The following is a 20,757-nucleotide window of genomic DNA, read 5'->3' on the forward strand; positions in this document are numbered from 1 at the left end:
CCACTCCTCGTGAGATCTAACAGGATCTGACGAGACTCCACAATGTGAATCCCGCCCATTATGGGAGGATCACTTTTTAGCAAAGATGCACATTAGAGTGAGACAGTTAGTCTCTCCAATATGCCCTCCCACAATCTGCCCAAGGAGTGGGATCTAACCCCCTCCTCTTGGGAGACCTCGGGCGAGCGAGTGCCGTTCAGTGCTGGTGCCCGCAAACCGGGGCCAGAAGGAATGGCACTCGTGGGGGTCTCCCAGGGGATTGGAGGCCTCCAGGTGCTTGCCCTCTGGCAGTGCTGCCTGGGCACCTTGGTACTGCCACCCTGTCAGTGCCACCTGGGTACCAGGCAAGCAATTTTCCTGCGCAGTTGACTGGGTCCACAGGATACCCTGTACGTGTTTGCCGACCCCTTGGGTTGGGTTAGGGAAGTTGAGAGTTCAGGCCGCCAATTAAAAATAGCTTTCAATCTCATCCTGCACTGAGGAATTCCGGTGAGCCAAACAGTGCAGAAATCGGGACAATGTGTGGCCCCATTGGGGAGTTCTCCACCTGAATGGGTGTTCGATAGCGTGGTCTTTCGTGCCGCTCCCAGCTCTGGGAAATACCTAATCACACGTTATCCCCCCCCCACCACTTCGGATAGACCACACCCCAGAAAAGGAGCACGCCCCAGAGAAATCTAACAGTGCTAATGTTAACAACTCTCTGCAAAGCAACATGTTTGCAAGTTGGCCGTTTTTCACCAGTCAGTCTGCTGATGGAGCTCAGCAGCCACTCCGCTCATTCAGATACAGTACCTGTTCAGCCTAAGCTGCACGTTCTCTTCACTCCTAGCCTTTATTTCACATTTCCAACATTGGCCACCATTTTTTGAAATTACATAAAGGATCAAATTTTGACAACTTTAAACTCCAAACTCACAGAGAGAAACAGCTCCATCTGCATATGGCTTTCTGCCATTATTACAAAACAATACTTAAAACAGCGATAGGGAGCTGGGGTGGTTCAGTGTGTAGCTCTCCTGCCTCTGAGCGATGTGCATAAGGTCCGGGTTTAAATCCAGGACTTGTTGGTTGTGAACGGATCCAGCCACAGGGGCAGGTGAGGATCGGTGCTAGCCCCCAGCTCAAATAAATGGGCAGGATATCCACCTGTAAAATTATCTTCCAAATTCAAAGAAAGCTGATGGCTGATATGAAGGTGAGCAACCAGCGTTGTGGCTTGCCCCATGGATTATGGGAGTAGTGGAAAAAGGTGGAAACAATATTGAAACAACAACATTCCTCTGCTTAACACTGTTTTGTCGGGGCAGCACGTTGGCGCAGTGGGTTAGCCCTGCTGCCTCACGGCGCTGGGGTCCCAGGTTCGATCCCAGCTCTGGGTCACTGTCCCTGTGGAGTTTGCACATTCTCCCTCTGTTTGTGTGGGTTTCACCCCCACAACCCAAAGATGTGCAGGGTAGGTGGATTGGCCATGCTAAATTGCCCCTTAATTGGAAAAAATGAATTGGTTACTTTAAATTTGTTTTTTGTTTTTTAAACTGTTTTGTTTAGAATGTGGGGTAGGACCAGGCTATTGTAAAGCAGACAGAGAGTCAGTTGTTACAGAGTTGGTCATGATGACTTCACAATATAATATCTCGAGGCAGAGCTTTTACCAAGTGTGGTTAATGGGTGAGAGACAGTGGGGTGATTGCAGAGAATTCATGGCAGGAACTGGGATTGAAACAATCACTCGCCCACACTGAACCCACAGGAGGCAAAACGAAAATCGACCTGGCATCATGTGAATCCACGGCCTGAGCTAAAGGCTGCGGACAAACCGTCACCATCAAATGTCTGATGTCCAAATCAGCAGACCTGGAACACCCTCCCCACTCGCCCTTACCAGATTTCTCTACGAGCTGCCGTCACTGGATAAGGAAAGTTCCCCCTCACCAATCACTGTACTCTGAACTGTCTCACCAGCTCCAACAACAAACAGCTATTTCTGGGGAAGTGGAGCGAGAGCTGGGAATGAAGAGTTAATGAACATCCAGAATGTTCAACCTCCACAATGATGCAGTGACCAAACAGGGCTATAAATTATATCAAAACTATACACCAGGTTCAGCAAGAATTGTTAGAGCTGGTGTTGGTGAGTGGGGGGCTTATCCCTGGGTGAATCCGGCCCCCTACTGCCCCCGAGGAGTTGCCTGGAGTTCACAGACTTGCTCCCAAAGTTCTCATTCCTCAGCTGCTCAGTGACTATGACAGACGCACAACAAAAATCATTCATTTACCAGCAATTATTGAAATGATTTTTTTTTCTTCTGACAATATTTATTTATAAATGACAGAATCTCCAACTAAACCCAAATGTGACTTCTTTACACAAAAGAAAGATTTTCAGAATCTGACTCACTCGCACACACACAAACACACACAGACATGATTCTCTTCACAGTTTCTTTACTCCCGATAACTTTCCCAGCTTCTTCTCGTGTCCTCGGTTTGCTCCGGCCACTCCACGGCCCCGCCCACCAAACACACCTGCCAAGAGGAAAGAGCACCGGGTTACACTGGCCCTTCACACTCGTCCCTTCAAAACCGGGAAACAATTGTGTTTTCCCCACTAGGGGGCGATGCCTTTCAGGTGACAGGTTCATTGAAAGATCCTGAGGGTTCTCCCAGGTGAATAGGAGAGGTCCCGTGACGCGCAATTCCAAAGAGCAGCAGGAGGGGGTGCACTACCTGGTATCCCGGCCAATATTTTGGGAGCAGGGCCAACCATACCCCCCCACCCCCCCCCCCCCCCCACCCCGCCCGCCCCGCGCCCCCCCCCCCCCCCCCCCCCCCCCGCCCTCCCAATATGTCCAAGACTTATGTACAGGGGCAGGGACCACCCTGGGGCGAGAGGGTAGGGACTCTGGTCAATATTTAGTCCTTAGTTTGCCACCAATTGATACAGGAGGCATCTTGAAGGTCAGATCTTGGGCTGATGCAAGGAGGGGAAGACAGGCACACACCGACAGCTCGCCCCAGGAGTGTCTCCTATCATGGTGCACTATTCCTCTTTATTGAACAGCCGGGTGGGAGGGAGAGGGAAATGAATCCGACAACGCTCCTTACTGCCACCCTCCAGTCCCAAGTCAATCCAGAATGGTTCATTACCTCTGCCAGCACCCCCACCAGCTCCTCGCCCTTTCTGTTGTTGCTGCTGCTTCTGTTGCTGGAGGCCACGACCTCTGCCCTTTGACACCACCTCTTCTTTCACCATGTCAATGATTTCATCAGGGATGCGCAGATATTTAATGGTGCTGCCACGAATGTAACATTCCGGCATCTTCCAGAACTTGTCCCCATCCTGCGAAGCAGAGAGATAGAAGAGACAGCTATGGTAACAGTATTCCAATCAATTAAATGGGAGTTAACAGATGCAATCAGAGTGACGATCTCCAACAGCAGCACAGCATTGCACTACCCCTCATACAACATAACCAACTGCAAACAAGAACCTACATCCCAGCAGCCAAGACACAGCAATGTGGGTGTTGCTGCTAATGCATGATCAGGGCGGCATGGTAGCACAGTGGTTAGCACAGTTGCTTCACAGCTCCAGCGTCCTCGGTTCGATTCCCGGCTTGGGTCACTGTCTGTGCGGAGTCTGCAAATTCTCCCCATGTCTGCGTGGGTTTCCTCCGGGTGCTCCGGTTTCCTCCCACAGTCCAAAGATGTGGAGGTTAGGTGGATGGGCCATGATAAATTGCCCTTAGGTTAGTTGGGGTTGCTGGGTTCCGGGATAGGGTGGAGGTGTCGGCTTAAGTAGGGTGCTCTTTCCAAGAGTCGGTGCAGACTCGGTGGGCCGAATGGCCTCCTTCTGCACTGTAAATTCTGTGATTCTATGATCATACTTGACGCAATTATAACATTGCAATTCACAATTTATCCAGAGCTACTAATACATTCCCATAAATTACCAACATTCACCAGTACTGTCCCCCAGTGTGACACAGTGACAGACCCGTGAAGCTTGATCACTGTTATGCAGGATACCCGACTTACTCACTCTTCCAACTTCTTCCATCGGGCAGGAGATACAAAAGTCTGAGAACACGCACCAACAGATTCAAAAACAGCTTCTTCCCCACTGTTACCAGATTCCTAAACCACCCTCTTATGGACTGAGCTGATTAACACTACACTCCTGTTTTCTTCACCCAGTGCCGGTATCCATGTATTTACATTGTGTACCTTATGTTGCCCCATTACATATTTTCTCTTCATGTACTAAATGATCTGTTTGAGATGCACGCAGAAAAATACTCTGTACCTCGGTACACGTGACAAATAAACAAATCCAATCCAACGCGTACAGCTAAAGGTCCCGTCGCCCTCCCCCCATCAAGCATGGCCTCTGCTGCCACCCAGTGGCTACAACCTGACTTGCTAGACACATGTTTGATTCTTTCATGGGACATGGGCATTGTACGTTGGGCCGACATTTTTATTCTCCATTCCTAATTGTCCTTGAGAAGGTGGTGATGAACCACCTCCTTGAACCGCTGCAGCCCATGTAGTGTAGGTACACCCACAGTGCTGTTAGGGAGGAAGTTCCAGGATTTTGACCCAACGACAGTGATGGAATGGCCAAAGATTTCCATGTCAGCGAAGTTCATCTCACTCTAGCCAGTGGCCAAGCCCCATAGGCCAGGGAGCAGGTGCTGGTTTCAGGTGGGATGGAATTCCAGTTACTGACAGCCCTCGCACACTCCACCCAAACGGCCTTGCTGCACAATCTCCATACACGTCACTTAGCCACCTGGATTAGTCAGGGGACTGCAGGCCCAGATGCTTCACAAATCACCTTCGCGTCATCCTGGAAAATTCAATGGCCTCCCGAATCGGCTGGCCAAGCAACAGGAAGTATTGGACTGCATGTTTTCACTGGTCGTGTCACTGTGTGCTTTTCGGGGTCAATAAGCCTTAGGTCTTCGTCTGTCACTAACACCCACTCCCCAATGAAGACCAATTAAGTGTGACCAATTCATCTACCTTGCACATCTTTGGGTTGTGGGGGAGAATGTGCAAACGCCACACAGACAGGGGCCCGGGGCCAGGATCGAACCCGGACCCTTCATACCTTGAGGCAGTGCTAACCACTACACCACCCCATGGTGGTGAACAATTAAACAACTCACTGGAGAAGGAGGCTCCACAAATATCCCCATCCTCAATGATGGAGGAGCCCAACACATCAGTGGAAAAGAATAAGGCTGAAGCATTCACAACAATTCAGCCAGAAGTGCCGAGTGGATGATCCATTTCGGTCACCGACAGAGGTCCCCAGCATCAGATGCCAGTTTGATTCACGTGATATCACGAAACAGCTGAAGGCACAGGATACTGCAAAGGCTCTGGGCCCTGACAACAAGGAGCCCAAACAAAACTGGAGTCAATGGGGATCAGGCGGAAAAACTCTCCACTGGTTGGGAGTAATTTACTCATGACCTTCCTTCCATCATAAAGTCAGATGTGAGGATGTTTGTTGATGCTTGTACAACGTTCAGAACGTTTCATGACTCCTCATTTACCGAAGCACTCAATGTCCAAGTGCAGGGCGATATGGTGGTGCAATGGTTAGCACTGCTGCCTCACAGTGCCGACAACCCAGGTTCGAACCCGGCCCCGAGTCACTGTCCACGTGGAGTTTGCACATTCTCCCAGTGACTGCGTGGGTCTCACCCCCATAACCCAAAGATGTGCAGGGTAGGCGGATTGGCCACGCTAAATTAATTGCCCCTTAATTGGACAAAACAAATTTGGTACTTTAAACTTTAACACAAGGTCCAAATGCAGCAAACCCTGGATAATATCCAGGCTTAGGCTGACAAGTGGCAAGTTACATTTGTGTTGCGTAAGAGCCAGGCAATAACCATCTCCAACATCTTGACATCCTGGACATTCAATGGCATTATCATCATTGAATCTCCCACCATCAACATCCTGGGAGTTACTATCAACCAGAAACTGAACTGCATCAGATACTGTGGCTACAAGGGCACGTCAGAGGTTGGGAATTCTGCTGTGTGTAACTCACCTCCCGACTCTCCAAAGCCTCTCCACCATCTACAATGCGATGGAATATTCTCCACTTGCCCGGATGAGTGCAGCTCCAACAACACTCAAGTTTGACATCATCCAGAGCAGAGCAGCGTGATCAGCACCCCTTCGACCACCTTCAACATCCACTCCCCCCACCATCCAACACTGGCAGCTGTGTGTACCATCTAGAAGACACTGCAGGAACTCACATCGACTTCAACAGCACCTTCCAAACCAATGACCACTACCATCTAGAAGGCCAAGAGCAGCAGACACATAGGAATACCACCACCTGGAGGTTCCCCTCCAAATCACTCACCGCCCCAATTTTGAAATACATCACCATTCCTTCACTATCGCTGGGTCAAAATCCTGGAACTCCCTCTCTAACAGCACTGTGGCTGTACCTACACCACATGGACTGCAGCGGTTCAAGGCAGCAGCTCACTACCATGGTTTGCGTTTGTCAATGGCGTTTTAGGGCTTCCAGTCTCCCAAACTGAGCGACGCTCCATTTGATTTTTCAGCTTAATCTAGACAATGTCGACATTCAGAACAGCAAGGTGGAGGATTTCTCACACACACAGATATTAGGTTGTTCCAAAGATCACCAGGGCCAAGTCAATTGTCATATTTCACAGGGGACTAAATAATCAGAGAAATAAAGATGGGGAAAGAACCAGGGACGAATGGAGAATTATTTTTTTGTTTCGCTTTTGCATAGTGAATTCTTATGTCAGGAACTCGCTGCCGGAAAGGGCGGTGGAAGCAGATTCATTAGGAACGTTCCAAAGTGAATTAGATAAATACTTGAAAGGGAACATTTGAGGTATTATGTCAAAAGAACACAGGGTTTGTTTCCAATGAGATAGCTCCTTTAAAGAGTTCCCTCCCTGATGGGCTGAATTGTCTCCTCAGCTATGATTAAACGGCACCAGGGAAATAGCGTCAAAAGAGCTCGAGTGTATAGCTAGCACTGATAGTACAGGGACAATGGGCTGAATAGCCTTCGCTCTGTGCTGCAATTTCTATGACTATGTGCGGAAACCGAGGACAGGAAAGGTTTTGCGTAGGAGGCAGATACACAAATAGCGTTCCAGTAAAACATCTCACGGAAAATACGAGGCACAAAACAACGACCGAGCAACTCGGCTTTAACACGACACTGGAATAGACAAAACTGGGAGGGAGGACAGATTCTAGCATAACACAGCTTCCCCAGATCGCAGAGGTTAAAGCAGCATCATTCCCTCGGCAGCAGCTAGACACTTTCGATGGGAAAAGCCGAGTGTCTTTAGATTATAGGGCAGACATAGAAAAGATATTTCCACTGTGGGGGGCTCAAACAGTCGTCACTCAATCCAAAATCAGGAATTCAGGAGTAACATTACCCAGCGACTGGCGAGAATGTGGATCTCACTCCCAGGGTGGTTGAGGTTAATAATATCAATCTGTTCAGGGGAGGTTGGGTAAAAACAGAGGGGGAAAGGAAGAGAGGGATGAGTTGATGAGGGGAGATGGAGAAGGGGGTGGGACGGACATGAATACCAGCATTGATTTGCTGGGCAGAATGGCCTGTTTCTGTGGACATGTGTTTAAAAAAACAAATCCACAACCGTGAGCAATCGCTCCCGTCTAAAGGGCTTTGATAAAAAACTCGTACGGATCCACACTGAGCTGAAAAAAGAGAGAGCAGTTACGCTGAATGAAGCTTTGGATTAGGCCACAACGAGAGTATGGAGTCCAGTCCCGGTCACCACTTTAGGAAGCAAGCGAGGGTCCTGGAGTGTGAAGAGCAGATTACCAGAACGGTTCCGGGAACGAGGAGTTTTGAGCTACAGGTTGGAGAATCTGGGGTTTGTTCTCCTGGGAGCAAAGAAGGCTGAGAGATTTGATTGAGACGTGCAAGATTATGACAGTTTAGACGAGGTAGACTAAAAAAGCTGTTCCATTAGCTGATGGGACAAAGACTAGGAGGAACACAAGAGAGTCTGGGAGGAACAATTTCATTTATGCAGCAAGTGGCAATGATCTGAATGTGCTGCCTACGATTGGGTTAGAAGTTGGTACGATGAACGATTTCAAAAGCAAAGGGGCCTTTGAGAGGTAAATTTGACTGACAGCTCGACAGGGAGCAGGCACAGATTCAATGGGCCCAATGGCCTTCTTTTGTGCTGCAATGTCTCCACGGTGTTCACAATATTAGAGACGGTTGTGGTGGGGTGTTGATGACATAGACTGACTGACTTGTTAACAGTCACTTCAGTGCAATAATAATTAACTGTGCCAGAGAGGTTTCAATGACAGGGCAAGGCATTTTATAAACAATATTATTTATTCAATGCCGATGAACTGTTCCTCACAGAAACTGTTTTCTCCACGCTGTGCGACCTGCAACCTTGATTCCCTCTACCAACACCAATATATAGCTTGTTAACAATAGTTACTTAGTATTAGAGATTCAGCTTTGCAGTACTCCCAGATTTCCACTCAGTCTCACAACTTCTGTCACGGCACCTCCACACAACCTCTCTTTTAAAGCAAGTGTCTATACTCCGCTTGCCTCCACCTTGTGTAGTTTTACAGTTGAACGATTTAGAACATGGAATATACAGTGCAGAAGGAGGCCATTTGGGCCTTCGAGTCTACACCGACCCACTTAAGCCCTCACTTCCACCCTATGCCCATAATCCAATAACCCCACCAAACCTTTTTGGTCACTAAGGGCAATTTATCATGGCCAATCCACCTAACCTGCACGCCTTTGAGCTGTGGGAGGAAACTGGAGCACCCGGAGGAAACACACGCAGGCACAGAGAGAACGTGCAGACTCCGCACAGACAGTGACCCAGCGGGGAATCAAACCTGGGACCCTGGCGCTGTGACGCCACAGTGCTATCCACTTGTGCTACCGTGCTGCCCAATTTTTTGAAGGTTTTTTTTTTTGCAATCATTGTTAACCAAAAGATCATCCACATACCCTGGACGTACAAATGACCTCTCGCAGGTTAATATTCATCCAGTTGTCACAGCTGACCAGGTGACCATTGTAGGTTTCTCCGTTCTTCAACTCCACAAGCTGCCAAACACAAGCACATTTTTTATTAAAAGGAAGAGAGTTTCTCAAGGCTTATGTACGGTCGATGCGAACATTAGAACCTTAATGAGGGACAGGAACCATTGCACCCATCAGGTATTCTGTAATCTGCGAAGGGACTGATTTCAATCCCATAAATTCAGCCGAGTTCTGCCCCCCAACTGGACCCGGCCCCAGGACCACCTGCTGATGTCTGTCCTCTGTCGAGGGCATGGAGATGGTCTGCTGTCTGTAATGTGCTTGGAACAGAAGCGCCTTGCTCAGGGTGGTTCTGTGTCAATACAGGGGTGCTGGGGAGTGGCACTCAGGCTGAAGCTGCTCAACCCAAAGATGTGCAGGGCAGGTGGATTGGGCACACTAAATTGCTCCTTAATTGGAAAAACTGAATTGGATACTCTAAATTTTATTTTATTTTTTAATTGGTTGACGTGATTCCTACAGTGATTACACTTCACAAGGTATCACACAGGGTGTGAAACAATCGGGGGGAGAATTTTTTTTTAATGCTGGTGAGGGAGTAGAATGTTTAAATCACTGATAAGCAAGAACACTGCACCCGCCAAAGCGGGCAACACCAGAGCGAGCTGTCTGGATTGATCAACACGCATTAATGCAGACACTTCTTCTACCTGACTCACCATCGGATGATTTTGCGCCGTCTTCAGTAAAGAGAGGGGAAGCTGAAATAAAAGGGAAAAAAACAATTACATTTGGGAAGAAAGTTTCACTTGTCACAGCAGCTAGCACTGCTGTTTCACAGCGCCAGGGGCCCAGGTTCGATTCCGGTCTTGGATGACTGTCTTGTGTGGAGTTTGCACCTTCTCCCAGTGTCTACATAGGTTTCTGCCAGGTTCTCCAGTTTCCTCCCACAGTCCAAAGATTTTTTAAAATAAATTTAGAGTACCCAATCATTTTTTCCAATTAAGGGGCAATTTATCGTGGCCAATTCACCTACCCTGCACATCTTTTGGGTTGTGGGGGCGAAACCCACGTAGACACAGGGAGTGACCCTGAGCCGGGATCAAACCTGGGACCTCGGCGCCATGAGGCAGCAGGGCTAATCCACTGCGCCACCATGCTGCCCTCCCACAGTCCAAAGATGTACAGGTTAGGTGAATTGGCCACTCTAAATTTTCCCATAGTGTCAAAAGATGTGTAGGTTAGGTGGGGTTACATGGTGGGGGAGTGAGCCTAGTATGGTGCTCTCTCGGGAGGGTCGTGCAGACCTGATGGGCTGAATGGCCTCCTTCAGCTGTGTAAGAATTCTATGGATTCTAAAACAATCAAAGCCACAGAAGAACAAAGAAAAAATAAAATTACAGCAAAGGAACAGGCCCTTCGGCCCTCCCAGCCTGCGCTGATCCAGATCCTTTATCTAAACCTGTCGCCTATTTTCCAAGGATCTACTTCCCTCTGTTCCCTGCCCATTCATATATGTCTAGATACATCTTAAATGACGCTATTGTGCCCGCCTCTACCACCTCCGCTGGCAAAGCGTTCCAGGCACCCACCACCCTCTGCGTAAAAGAATTTTCCACGCACATCTCCCTTAAACTTTCCTCCTCTCACCTTGAAATCGTGACCCCTTGTAATTGACACCCCCACTCTTAGAAAAAGCTTGTTGCTATCCACCCTGTTCATACCTCTCATAATTTTGTAGACCTCAATCAGGTCCCCCTTCAACCTCCATCTTTCCAACGAAAACAATCCGAATCTACTCAACCTTTCTTCATAGCTAGCACCTTCCATACCAGGCAACGTCCTAGTGAACCTCCTCTGCACCCTCTCTAAAGCATCCACATCCTTCTGGTAATGTGGCGACCAGAACTGCACGCAGTATTCCAAATGTGGCCTAACCAAAGTCCTATACAACTGTAACATGATCTGCCAACTCTTGTACTCAATACCCCGTGTGATGAAGGCAAGCATGCTGTATGCCTTCTTGACCACTCTATCGACCTGCGTTGCCACCTTCAGGGTACAATGGACCTGAACTCCCAGATCTCTCTGTACATCAATTTTCCCCAGGACTCTTCCATTGACCGTATAGTCCGCTCTTGAATTGGATCTTCCAAAATGCATCACCTCGCATTTGCGTGGATTGAACTCCATCTGCCGTTTCTCTGCCCAACTCTCCAATCTATCTATATTTTGCTGTATTCTCTGACAGTCCCCCTCGTCATCTGCAACTCCACCAATCTTAGTATCATCTGCAAACTTGCTAATCAGACCACCTATACCTTCCTCCAGATCATTTATGTAGATCACAAACAACAGTGGTCCGAGCACGGAACCCTATGGAACACCACTAATCAGCCTTCTCCATTTTGAGACACTCCCTTCCACCACTACTCTCTGTCTCCTGTTGCCCAGCCAGTTCTTTATCCATCTAGCTAGTACATCCTGAACCCCATGCAACTTCACTTTTTCCATCAACCTGCCATGGGAAACTTTATCAAATGCCTTACTGAAGCCCATGTATATGACATCTACAGCCCTTCCCTCATCAATTAACTTTGCCACTTCCTCAAAGATTTCTATTAGGTTTGTAAGACATGACCTTCCCTGCACAAAACCATAGAAGGGCGCAGGAGTTCAGGAACTGAGGCTCCCACACCAACAAATGCTGAAACTTAGACAGACCAGTCACTTCTAGTTACCCCTTTATTAAATACATTTTATAATAATAATCTTTATTATTTTCACAAGTAGAAGTTATCGTGAAAAGCTCCTAGTCGCCATATTCCAGTGCCTGTTTGGGTACACAGAGGGAGAATTCAGAATGTCGGAATTACCCAACAGTGCGTCTTTCAGGACTTGTGGGCAGCACGGTAGCATTGTGGATAGCACAATGGCTTCACAGCTCCAGGGTCTCAGGTTCGATTCCGGCTTGGGTCACTGTCTGTGCGGAGTCTGCACATCCTCCCGGTGTGTGCGTGGGTTTCCTCCGAGTGCTCCGGTTTCCTCCCACAGTCCAAAGATGTGCAGGTTAGGTGGATTGGCCATGATAAATTGCCAAAATTGCCCTTAGTGTTGGGTGGGGTTACTGGGTTATTGGGATAGGGTGGATGTGTTGAACTTGGGTAGGGTGCTCTTTCCAAGAGCCGGTGCACTCGATGGGCCGAATGGCCTCCTTCTGCACTGTAAATTCTATGATCTATAAACCGGAGCACCCGGAGAAAACCCATGCAGACACGGGGGGAACATGCAAACTCCACACAGACAGTGACCCAAGCCGGGAATCAAACCTGGGACCCTGGTGCTGTGAAGCAGCAGTGCTAACCACTGTGCTACCGTGCCATCCAAGTCACCAATTATTTTTTCCAATTAAGGGGCAATTTAGCTTGGCCAATCCACCTACCCTGCACATCTTTTTGGGCTGTGGGGATGAGACCCACACAACACAGGGCGAATGTGCAAACTCCACATGGACAGTGACCCGGGGCTAGAATCCAACCCGGGTCCTCAGCGCCGTGCGGTAGCAGTGTTAACCACTGCATCTCCGTGCCGCACCACTTCTAGTTTCTCAACAATTCAAGAACATCATCTTCCAGTACTGACAGGGGCTTTATTTCAGGTGCCGAAGAGTGGGCATTCGAGATCTCTCCCTGGCCAACACGCATAATACAAGGGTGGCAATGTTAACAGTGGTTAACACTGCTGCCTCACGCCACCAGGGTCCGAGGTTCGTGGATCGGCCACGCTATATTGCCCCTTTAATTTGAAAAAAATGATTGGATACTCTAAATTTATTTATTTTTTAAACAGTGCCCCTAAGCTAGTGTCCTTAGAAGGGGCTACACCTACGCCTTGTCATGTGACAGTACCTTCAAGAAATGAGTGTCTAAGAAATATACCTTTAAGAAATGGATGTTTATCAGTGATGTCAGAGTGTGGGTGGAGCTGGGCTGTGTGTCAGCTTTTCACTTTCGTTTTAGGCTGTTTGCTGCAGTGTGTGTTTTAGTTTTGTTTTCAGAGCTGGATAGCTGCAGTCACAGCCAGAAGGGGTATTAGTCTCTCTCTCTCTGCAATCTAAAAACTGTAAATCGATTCTTTGGTGATTTAAAACTAATAACAGCTCTCAGTAGTGACTTTAACCTGATGTCCTTCTGTTAAAAGTTATTGTTTAAGTCTTATGGATGTTAAAAGGAAAGCTTAAAGGATTACTTAGTGTTGTATTCTTTGGGGGTTGTATTTGAATTAATGGTTGCTAAGATGTTCACTGTATGTTTTAAAAAGGTTAACTTGAGTTCATAGAATAAACATTATTTTTTTAAAGCAAAATTATTTTCCATTTCTGCTGTACCATACCTGTAGAGTGGGCCGTGTGCTCCCCATACCACAATCTAGTAAAAGTTGTGGGTCAGGTGAACTCCATGATACACTTTGGGGTTCTCTAAACGCTGGCCCATAACAGCCCACACTGTCCCCTCCCCCACTTCCTGATCATGGCTATGTTTGCTGCCCAGTAGTAGTTCATCAAATTTGGTACGGCCGGCTTCCCACCCCCCACCCCCACCCCCTCCACCAGCTCCAGCAGCACCTTCAGCACCAGTGAAACTTTCCCCACCCACACAAACCCCAAGATCAATGTATTAATCTTCCTGAAGCAGGCCTTTGGAATAAAAATCGGACGGTTCTGGAACACGAATAAAAACTTTGGGAGTACCGTCATCTTCACGGACTGCACCCGCCCCTCCAACGACAACGGGAGCATGTCCCCCCTATTAAATTCCCCCTTCACCTGCTCCTCCAGCCATGCCAAATTCAATTGACGTAGCTGCTCCCATCCCCGCGCCACCTGGATGCCCAGATACCTGAAAACTCGCCCCACCACCTTAAACAGCAGATCGCCCAACCTCCTCTCATGCCCCCTCACCTGGATCGGGAAGACCTCTCTCATCCCCATGTTTAACTTATACCCAGAGAATTGGCAAAATTCCTCAAACGTCCACGATCCCTCCCAATACCTTCCAATGGATCCGATATATAAAGCAATAAATCGTCTGCATATAGCGACACCCTATGCTCCACCCCCTCCCCGCACTATCGCCTGCCAACCCCTTGTTGTCTCTCACAAACTCCATTGCCCCCTCCGGTGCTCCAAAATAATACTCGTGACCATTGTGGGTCACCCAGAGGCGGGCCGGGTACAGCAACCCATAATTCACCCCCTTCTTAGAGAGTGCAGTCTTGACTCAGTTGAATCCTGCTCTCCTCTTGGCCAGTTCTGCACCCAGGTCCTGGTATATCCAGAGCTCATTACCCTCCCAGGTCCATCTCCTCGTCCGCCTGACCCACCTCAAGATCTTCACCTTATCCAGGAATCGATGTGATCTGACCCCCAATTCCCTCGACAGCGCGTTCGCCTGCGGCTTCCTCATCAGCGCCCTATGCATCTCCAGGAGCCCATCAAAGGCCATCCCTCCCCCCCAAACAGCTTCTCCAGCATTTTGACTACACAAGGTGCCCTCTGGCACCTCACAATTCTCAGATTCTGCCTTCGGGAGCGGTTCTCCAAGTCCTCCACCTTCTCCTTCAGCCGCTTCTGGGTCTCCTGCATCATCCCAATCTTGGCCACCATTGAAGTAAGGTGCTCCTTGTGCTCCCCCGCAGCCCCCTCCACCTTCTGGATCACCTGGCTCTGGGTCTCCAGCCTCAGCTCCACACGGTCAATCCCCGCTCTCAGCGGGTCTACCACCTTCTCCAGGTCCTCCAGAGCCTCCCTCCTCTGTTGACCGAACTTTTCGTCAGAAAGTCCACCAACTGCTCCGTCGACCATTGGGCTGGTAGGGCCAACCCCATGCTCTCCGCCATCTTTCCCCGTGTCGCACAAGTTGCTCTTGCAACTCCTTTCTTCTAAACCCACTTCTGGTCCATGAATCTGTTCACTGGTGGTGTACAGTCTTCCTCCACCACCCCTGCACCCTTTTTCCGCAAACCAACTGGAAATAAACTGCAACCAAGAGTCCTGGGCATCATACTGAACAGAAGCCTCACCTTGGGATTCCTCCACAAATCCTCAAAAAGGGCACACACCCTGAATAAAGAGACCAATGTACATCCGCAACCAGATAATAACCATTTTAAAACTATAATATATTACAACTCTTCCAACTGTTTATGCTCCCTGACAGTTTTTACTGTGCATAATCCCTATGCCACACACCACAGGCAAAGGTAAAATCACCATTGTCCCACGTGACCATAGCCTGCTTTCCCCTTTGAGGGGGGAGAGCTGACTGGTGGTGATTTAACCTGAGGATCAACACACCTCAGGCGAGGGACAAGGTTGAGAAGGCGGGCCTTCATGAATAATAATCTTTATTAGTGTCACAACTAGGCTTACATTGACAGTGCAATGAAGTTACTGTGAAAATCCCCTAGTCGCCACACTATGGCACCTGTTCGGATACACAGAGGGAGAATTCAGAATGTCCAATTCACAGAGTAATACAGTGCAGAAAAGGCCCTTTGGCCCATCGGAGTCTGCACCGCCACATGAAAGGCACCTGATCTGCAAATCCTAATCTAATTTGCCAGCACTTGGCCCATAGCCTTGTATGTTAGGATGTGCCAAGTACTCATCCAGGTATTTATTTTTAAAAGGGTGTGAGGTGACCCATCTCTACCACCATCCCAGACAGTGCGTTCCAGACAGTCACCATCTCCTGGTTAAAAAAAGTTCTTCCTCAAATCGCCCCTAAACTTCCCACCCCTCACCTTAAACATGTGCCCCTCGTGGCCAACCCTTCAACCAAGGTGAACAGACAGCTGGGCCCTATCTAGCCTGTCCATGCCCCATATCATCCTGTACACCTCGGTCAGGTCAGCCCCTCACCCCCCAGCTTTGACAAAGAGTCATCGGACTCAAAACGTTAGCTCTTTTCTCTCCCTACAGATGCTGCCAGACTTGCTGAGATTTTCCCTTGCGTTTCACCCACATGAAAGGCACCTGATCTGCAAATCCTAATCTAATTTGCCAGCACTTGGCCCATAGCCTTGTATGTTAGGATGTGCCAAGTACTCATCCAGGTATTTATTTTTAAAAGGGTGTGAGGTGACCCATCTCTACCACCATCCCAGACAGTGCGTTCTCTGCTCCAGCGAAAACAACCCAAGCCTATCCAACCTGTCTAAAAAGCATGTCTATCAGGAGGAAACCCACGCAGAAAAGGGGAGAACGTTCAGACTCCGCAGTTAACCTCAGCCAGTCAGGGGGGGGGGGGGGGGGGGGGAGGGGGGGGGGAGAGGGAGGGGGGGGAGGAGAGGGAGGGGGGGAGGAGAGGGAGGGGGGGGGGAGGGGAGGCTCACGCCCGGGCTGGGGGGGGGGGGGGGGCTCTTCCGCGCTGGAGGGGGGGGCTCACCCGGGATGGAAAGGGGGGGGGGGCTCACCAGGGATGGAAAGGGGGGGGGCTCACCCGGGATGGAAAGGGGGGGGGGGGGCTCACCCGGGATGGGAGGGGGGGGGCTCACCCGGGATGGAAGGGGGGGGGCTCACCCGGGATGGAAGGGGGGGGGGGGCTCACCCGGGGTGGAAGGGGGGGGGGGCTCACCCGGGATGGAAGGGGGGGGGGGGGGCCCACCCGGGATGGAAGGGGGGGGGGGCTCACCCGGGATGGAAGGGGGGGGGGGCTCACCCGGGATGGAAGGGGGAGGGGGCTCACCCGGGATGGAAGGGGGGGGGGGGGACTCACCCGGGATGGAAGGGGGGGGGGGGACTCACCCGGGATGGAAGGGGGGGGGCTCACCCGGGATAGAAGGGGGGGGGGGCCCACCCGGGAGGGAAGGGGGGGGGCTCACCCGGGATGGAATGGGGGGGGGGCTCACCCGGGATGGAAGGGGGGGGGGCTCACCCGGGATGGAAGGTGGGGGGGCTCACCCGGGATGGAAGGGGGGGGGGCTCACCCGGGGTGGAAGGGGGGGGGGCTCACCCGGGATGGAAGGGGGGGGGGGCTCACCCGGGATGGAAGGGGGGGGGCTCACCCGGGATGGAAGGGGGGAGGGCTCACCCGGGATGGAAGGGGGGAGGGCTCACCCGGGCAGGAGGGGGGGGCTCACCCGGGCAGGAGGGGGGGGCTCACCCGGGCAGGGGGGGGGGGCTCACCGGGGAGGGGGGGGGGGGGGGCTCACCCGGGATGGAAGGGGGGGGGGGCTCACCCGGGATGGAAGGGGGGGGGGGCTCACCCGGGATGGAAGGGGGGGGGCTCACCCGGGATGGAAGGGGGGGGGCTCACCCGGGATGGAAGGGGGGGGGGCTCACCCGGGATGGAAGGGGGGGGGCTCACCCGGGAGGGAAGGGGGGGGGGCTCACCCGGGCAGGAGGGGGGGGCTCACCCGGGCAGGAGGGGGGGGCTCACCCGGGCAGGAGTGGGGGGCTCACCCGGGCAGGAGTGGGGGGCTCACCCGGGCGGGGGGGGGGCTCACCCGGGCAGGAGGGGGGGGGGGGCTCACCCGGACAGGAGGGGGGGGGCTCACCCGGGCAGGGGGGGGGGGGGGGCTCACCCGGGCAGGAGGGGGGGGCTCACCCGGGCAGGAGGGGGGGGGCTCACCCGGGCAGGAGGGGGGGGGGCTCACCCGGGCAGGAGGGGGGGGGGGGCTCACCCGGGCAGGAGGGGGGCTCACCCGGGCAGGAGGGGGGGCTCACCCCGGCAGGAGGGGGGGGGCTCACCCGGGCAGGAGGGGGGGGGGCTCACCCGGGCAGGGGGGGGGGGGGGGGGCTGGGGCTCACCCGGGCTGGAGGGGGGGGGGGGGGCTGGGGCTCACCCGGGCTGGAGGGGGGGGGGGCTCACCCGTGCTTGGGGGGGGGGCTCACCCGGGCTGGAGGGGGGGGGGCTCACCCGGGCTGAAGGGGGGGGGCTCACCCGGGCTGGGGGGGGGGGGGGAGGCTCACCCGGGCTGGAGGGGGGGGGCTCACCCGGGCTGGAGGGGGGGGGGCTCACCCGGGCTGGAGGGGGGGGGGGGGCTCACCCGGGCTGGAGGGGGGGGGGGGGGGCTCACCCGGGCTGGAGGGGGGGGCTCACCGGGCTGGAGGGGGGGGCTCACCCGGGCTGGAGGGGGGGGGGGGTCACCCGGGCTGGAGGGGGGGGGGCTCACCCGGGCTGGAGGGGGTGGGGGGGGGAGGCTCACCCGGGCTGGAGGGGGGGGGCTCACCCGGGCTGGAGGGGGGGGGGGCTCACCCGGGCTGGAGGGGGGGGGGCTCACCCGGGCTGGGGGGGGGGAGCTCACCCGGGCTGGGGGGGGGGGGGGGGAGAGGCTCACCCGGGCTGGGGGGGGGGGGGGCTCACCCGGGCTGGGGTGGGGGGGGGAGAGGCTCACCCGGGCTGGGGGGGGCTCACACGGGTTGCAGGGGGGGGAGGTCTCCTGGGTTGGGGTGGGGGGCACCGTCCCGGGTTCTTTTTTGGGGGGGGGGGGGGGGGGGAAGGGTTCTTACCATTTTGTCACCGCCGCGGAACCGACCTCTGGCCCCGCCTCCTGGCTAATTGACAGCTGGATCCTCCAATCGGCGGCCGCGGTCCGCAGCGCAGCCAATCACCGTTGCGCAAGTCTGGTTGCCCAGCGATGGCCGTAAAGTGTGTTTGTCGGCGGCAAAGTGGAAAACTGTCGTTAAACGGGGCCTAGTCAGTGAGGGTAAGCCCGCGGTTTAACTGAGGCCGCTGGCGCCGGCTCGTTGGGCTTTTCCCCGTTAGGAGGAGAAGGTTTAGTTGCGTCAGGATATCCAGATTTGAGGAAAATGCTGACGCTGTCCGCAATCCTCAGCTCACTCAAACCTCATGTCGCAAAATAACCCAATGGCCTCCCCCTCCCTCATCCCCTCCAGTCCCACAGCCCTCCCTATCTCTCCCTCATCCCCTCCAGTCCCACAACCCTCCCTATCTCTCCCTCATCCCCATCAGTCTCCACAACTCTCCCTCCAGTCCCACAGCCCTCCCTATCTCTCCCTCATCCCCTCCAGTCCCACAACTCTCCCTCCAGTCCCCACAACCCTCCCTATCTCTCCCTCATCCCCTCCAGCACCACAACCGTCCCTATCTCTCCCTCATTTCCTCCAGTCTCCACAACCCTCCCTATCTCTCCCTCATCCCCTCCAGTCTCCACAACCCTCCCTATCTCTCCCTCATCCCCATCAGTCTCCACAACTCTCCCTATCTCTCCCTCCAGTCCCCACAACCCTCCCTATCTCTCCCTCATCCCCTCCAGCACCACAACCGTCCCTATCTCTCCCTCATTTCCTCCAGTCTCCACAACCCTCCCTATCTCTCCCTTATCCCCTCCAGTCTCCACAACCCTCCCTATCTCTCCCTCGTCCCCTCCAGTCTCCACAACTCTCCCTCTCTCCCTCATCCCCATCAGTCTCCACAACCCTCCCTATCTCTCCCTCATCCCCTCCAGTCTCCACAACCCTCCCTACCTCTCCCTTATCCCCTCCAGTCCCCACAACCCTCCCTATCTCTCCCTCATCCCTCCCTATCTCTCCCTCATCCCTCCCTATCTCTCCCTCATCCCCTCCAGTCCCCACAACTCTCCCTCATCCCCTCCAGTCCCCACAACCCTCCCTATCTCTCCCTCATCCCCTCCAGTCTCCACAACTCTCCCTATCTCTCCCTCATCCCCATCAGTCTCCACAACCCTCCCTATCTCTCCCTCATCCCCTCTAGTCTCCACAACCCTCCCTACCTCTCCCTTATCCCCTCCAGTCCCCACAACCCTCCCTATCTCTCCCTCATCCCTCCCGATCTCTCCCTCATCCCCTCCAGTCCCCACAACTCTCCCTCATCCCCTCCAGTCCCCACAACCCTCCCTATCTCTCCCTCATCCCCTCCAGCACCACAACCGTCCCTATCTCTCCCTCATTTCCTCCAGTCTCCACAACCCTCCCTATCTCTCCCTTATCCCCTCCAGTCTCCACAACCCTCCCTATCTCTCCCTCATCCCCTCCAGTCTCCACAACTCTCCCTCTCTCCCTCATCCCCATCAGTCTCCACAACCCTCCCTATCTCTCCCTCATCCCCTCCAGTCTCCACAACCCTCCCTACCTCTCCCTTATCCCCTCCAGTCCCCACAACCCTCCCTATCTCTCCCTCATCCCTCCCTATCTCTCCCTCATCCCTCCCTATCTCTCCCTCATCCCCTCCAGTCCCCACAACTCTCCCTCATCCCCTCCAGTCCCCACAACCCTCCCTATCTCTCCCTCATCCCCTCCAGTCTCCACAACTCTCCCTATCTCTCCCTCATCCCCATCAGTCTCCACAACCCTCCCTATCTCTCCCTCATCCCCTCCAGTCTCCACAACCCTCCCTACCTCTCCCTTATCCCCTCCAGTCCCCACAACCCTCCCTATCTCTCCCTCATCCCTCCCGATCTCTCCCTCATCCCCTCCAGTCCCCACAACTCTCCCTCATCCCCTCCAGTCCCCACAACCCTCCCTATCTCTCCCTCATCCCCTCCAGTCCCCACAACCCTCCCTATCTCTCCCTCATCCCCTCCAGTCCCACAACCCTCCCTATCTCTCCCTCATCCCCTCCAGTCCCACAACTCTCCCTCATCCCCTCCAGTCCCACAACCCTCCCTATCTCTCC

The 20,757-nt window shown here is 53.1% G+C and overlaps 1 protein-coding gene across 1 annotated transcript; it reads right to left on the reverse strand.

The window, feature by feature from the left end:
• Positions 1–2,285: 2,285 nt before the first annotated feature.
• lsm4 (LSM4 homolog, U6 small nuclear RNA and mRNA degradation associated) lies at positions 2,286–18,727 on the reverse strand. The gene is made up of 5 exons (XM_038777669.1): positions 18,612–18,727; positions 9,817–9,858; positions 9,062–9,160; positions 3,151–3,343; positions 2,286–2,529 (listed from the first exon to the last, which is right to left on the reverse strand). The coding sequence occupies exons 1-5, from the start codon at positions 18,612–18,614 to the stop codon at positions 2,438–2,440; spliced, it is 429 nt and encodes a 142-aa protein (XP_038633597.1). The 5' UTR covers positions 18,615–18,727; the 3' UTR covers positions 2,286–2,437.
• Positions 18,728–20,757: the final 2,030 nt, after the last annotated feature.

The sequence above is a fragment of the Scyliorhinus canicula genome, chromosome 18 (assembly GCF_902713615.1).
Source record: "Scyliorhinus canicula chromosome 18, sScyCan1.1, whole genome shotgun sequence".
NCBI classification, from domain to species: Eukaryota; Metazoa; Chordata; class Chondrichthyes; order Carcharhiniformes; family Scyliorhinidae; genus Scyliorhinus; species Scyliorhinus canicula.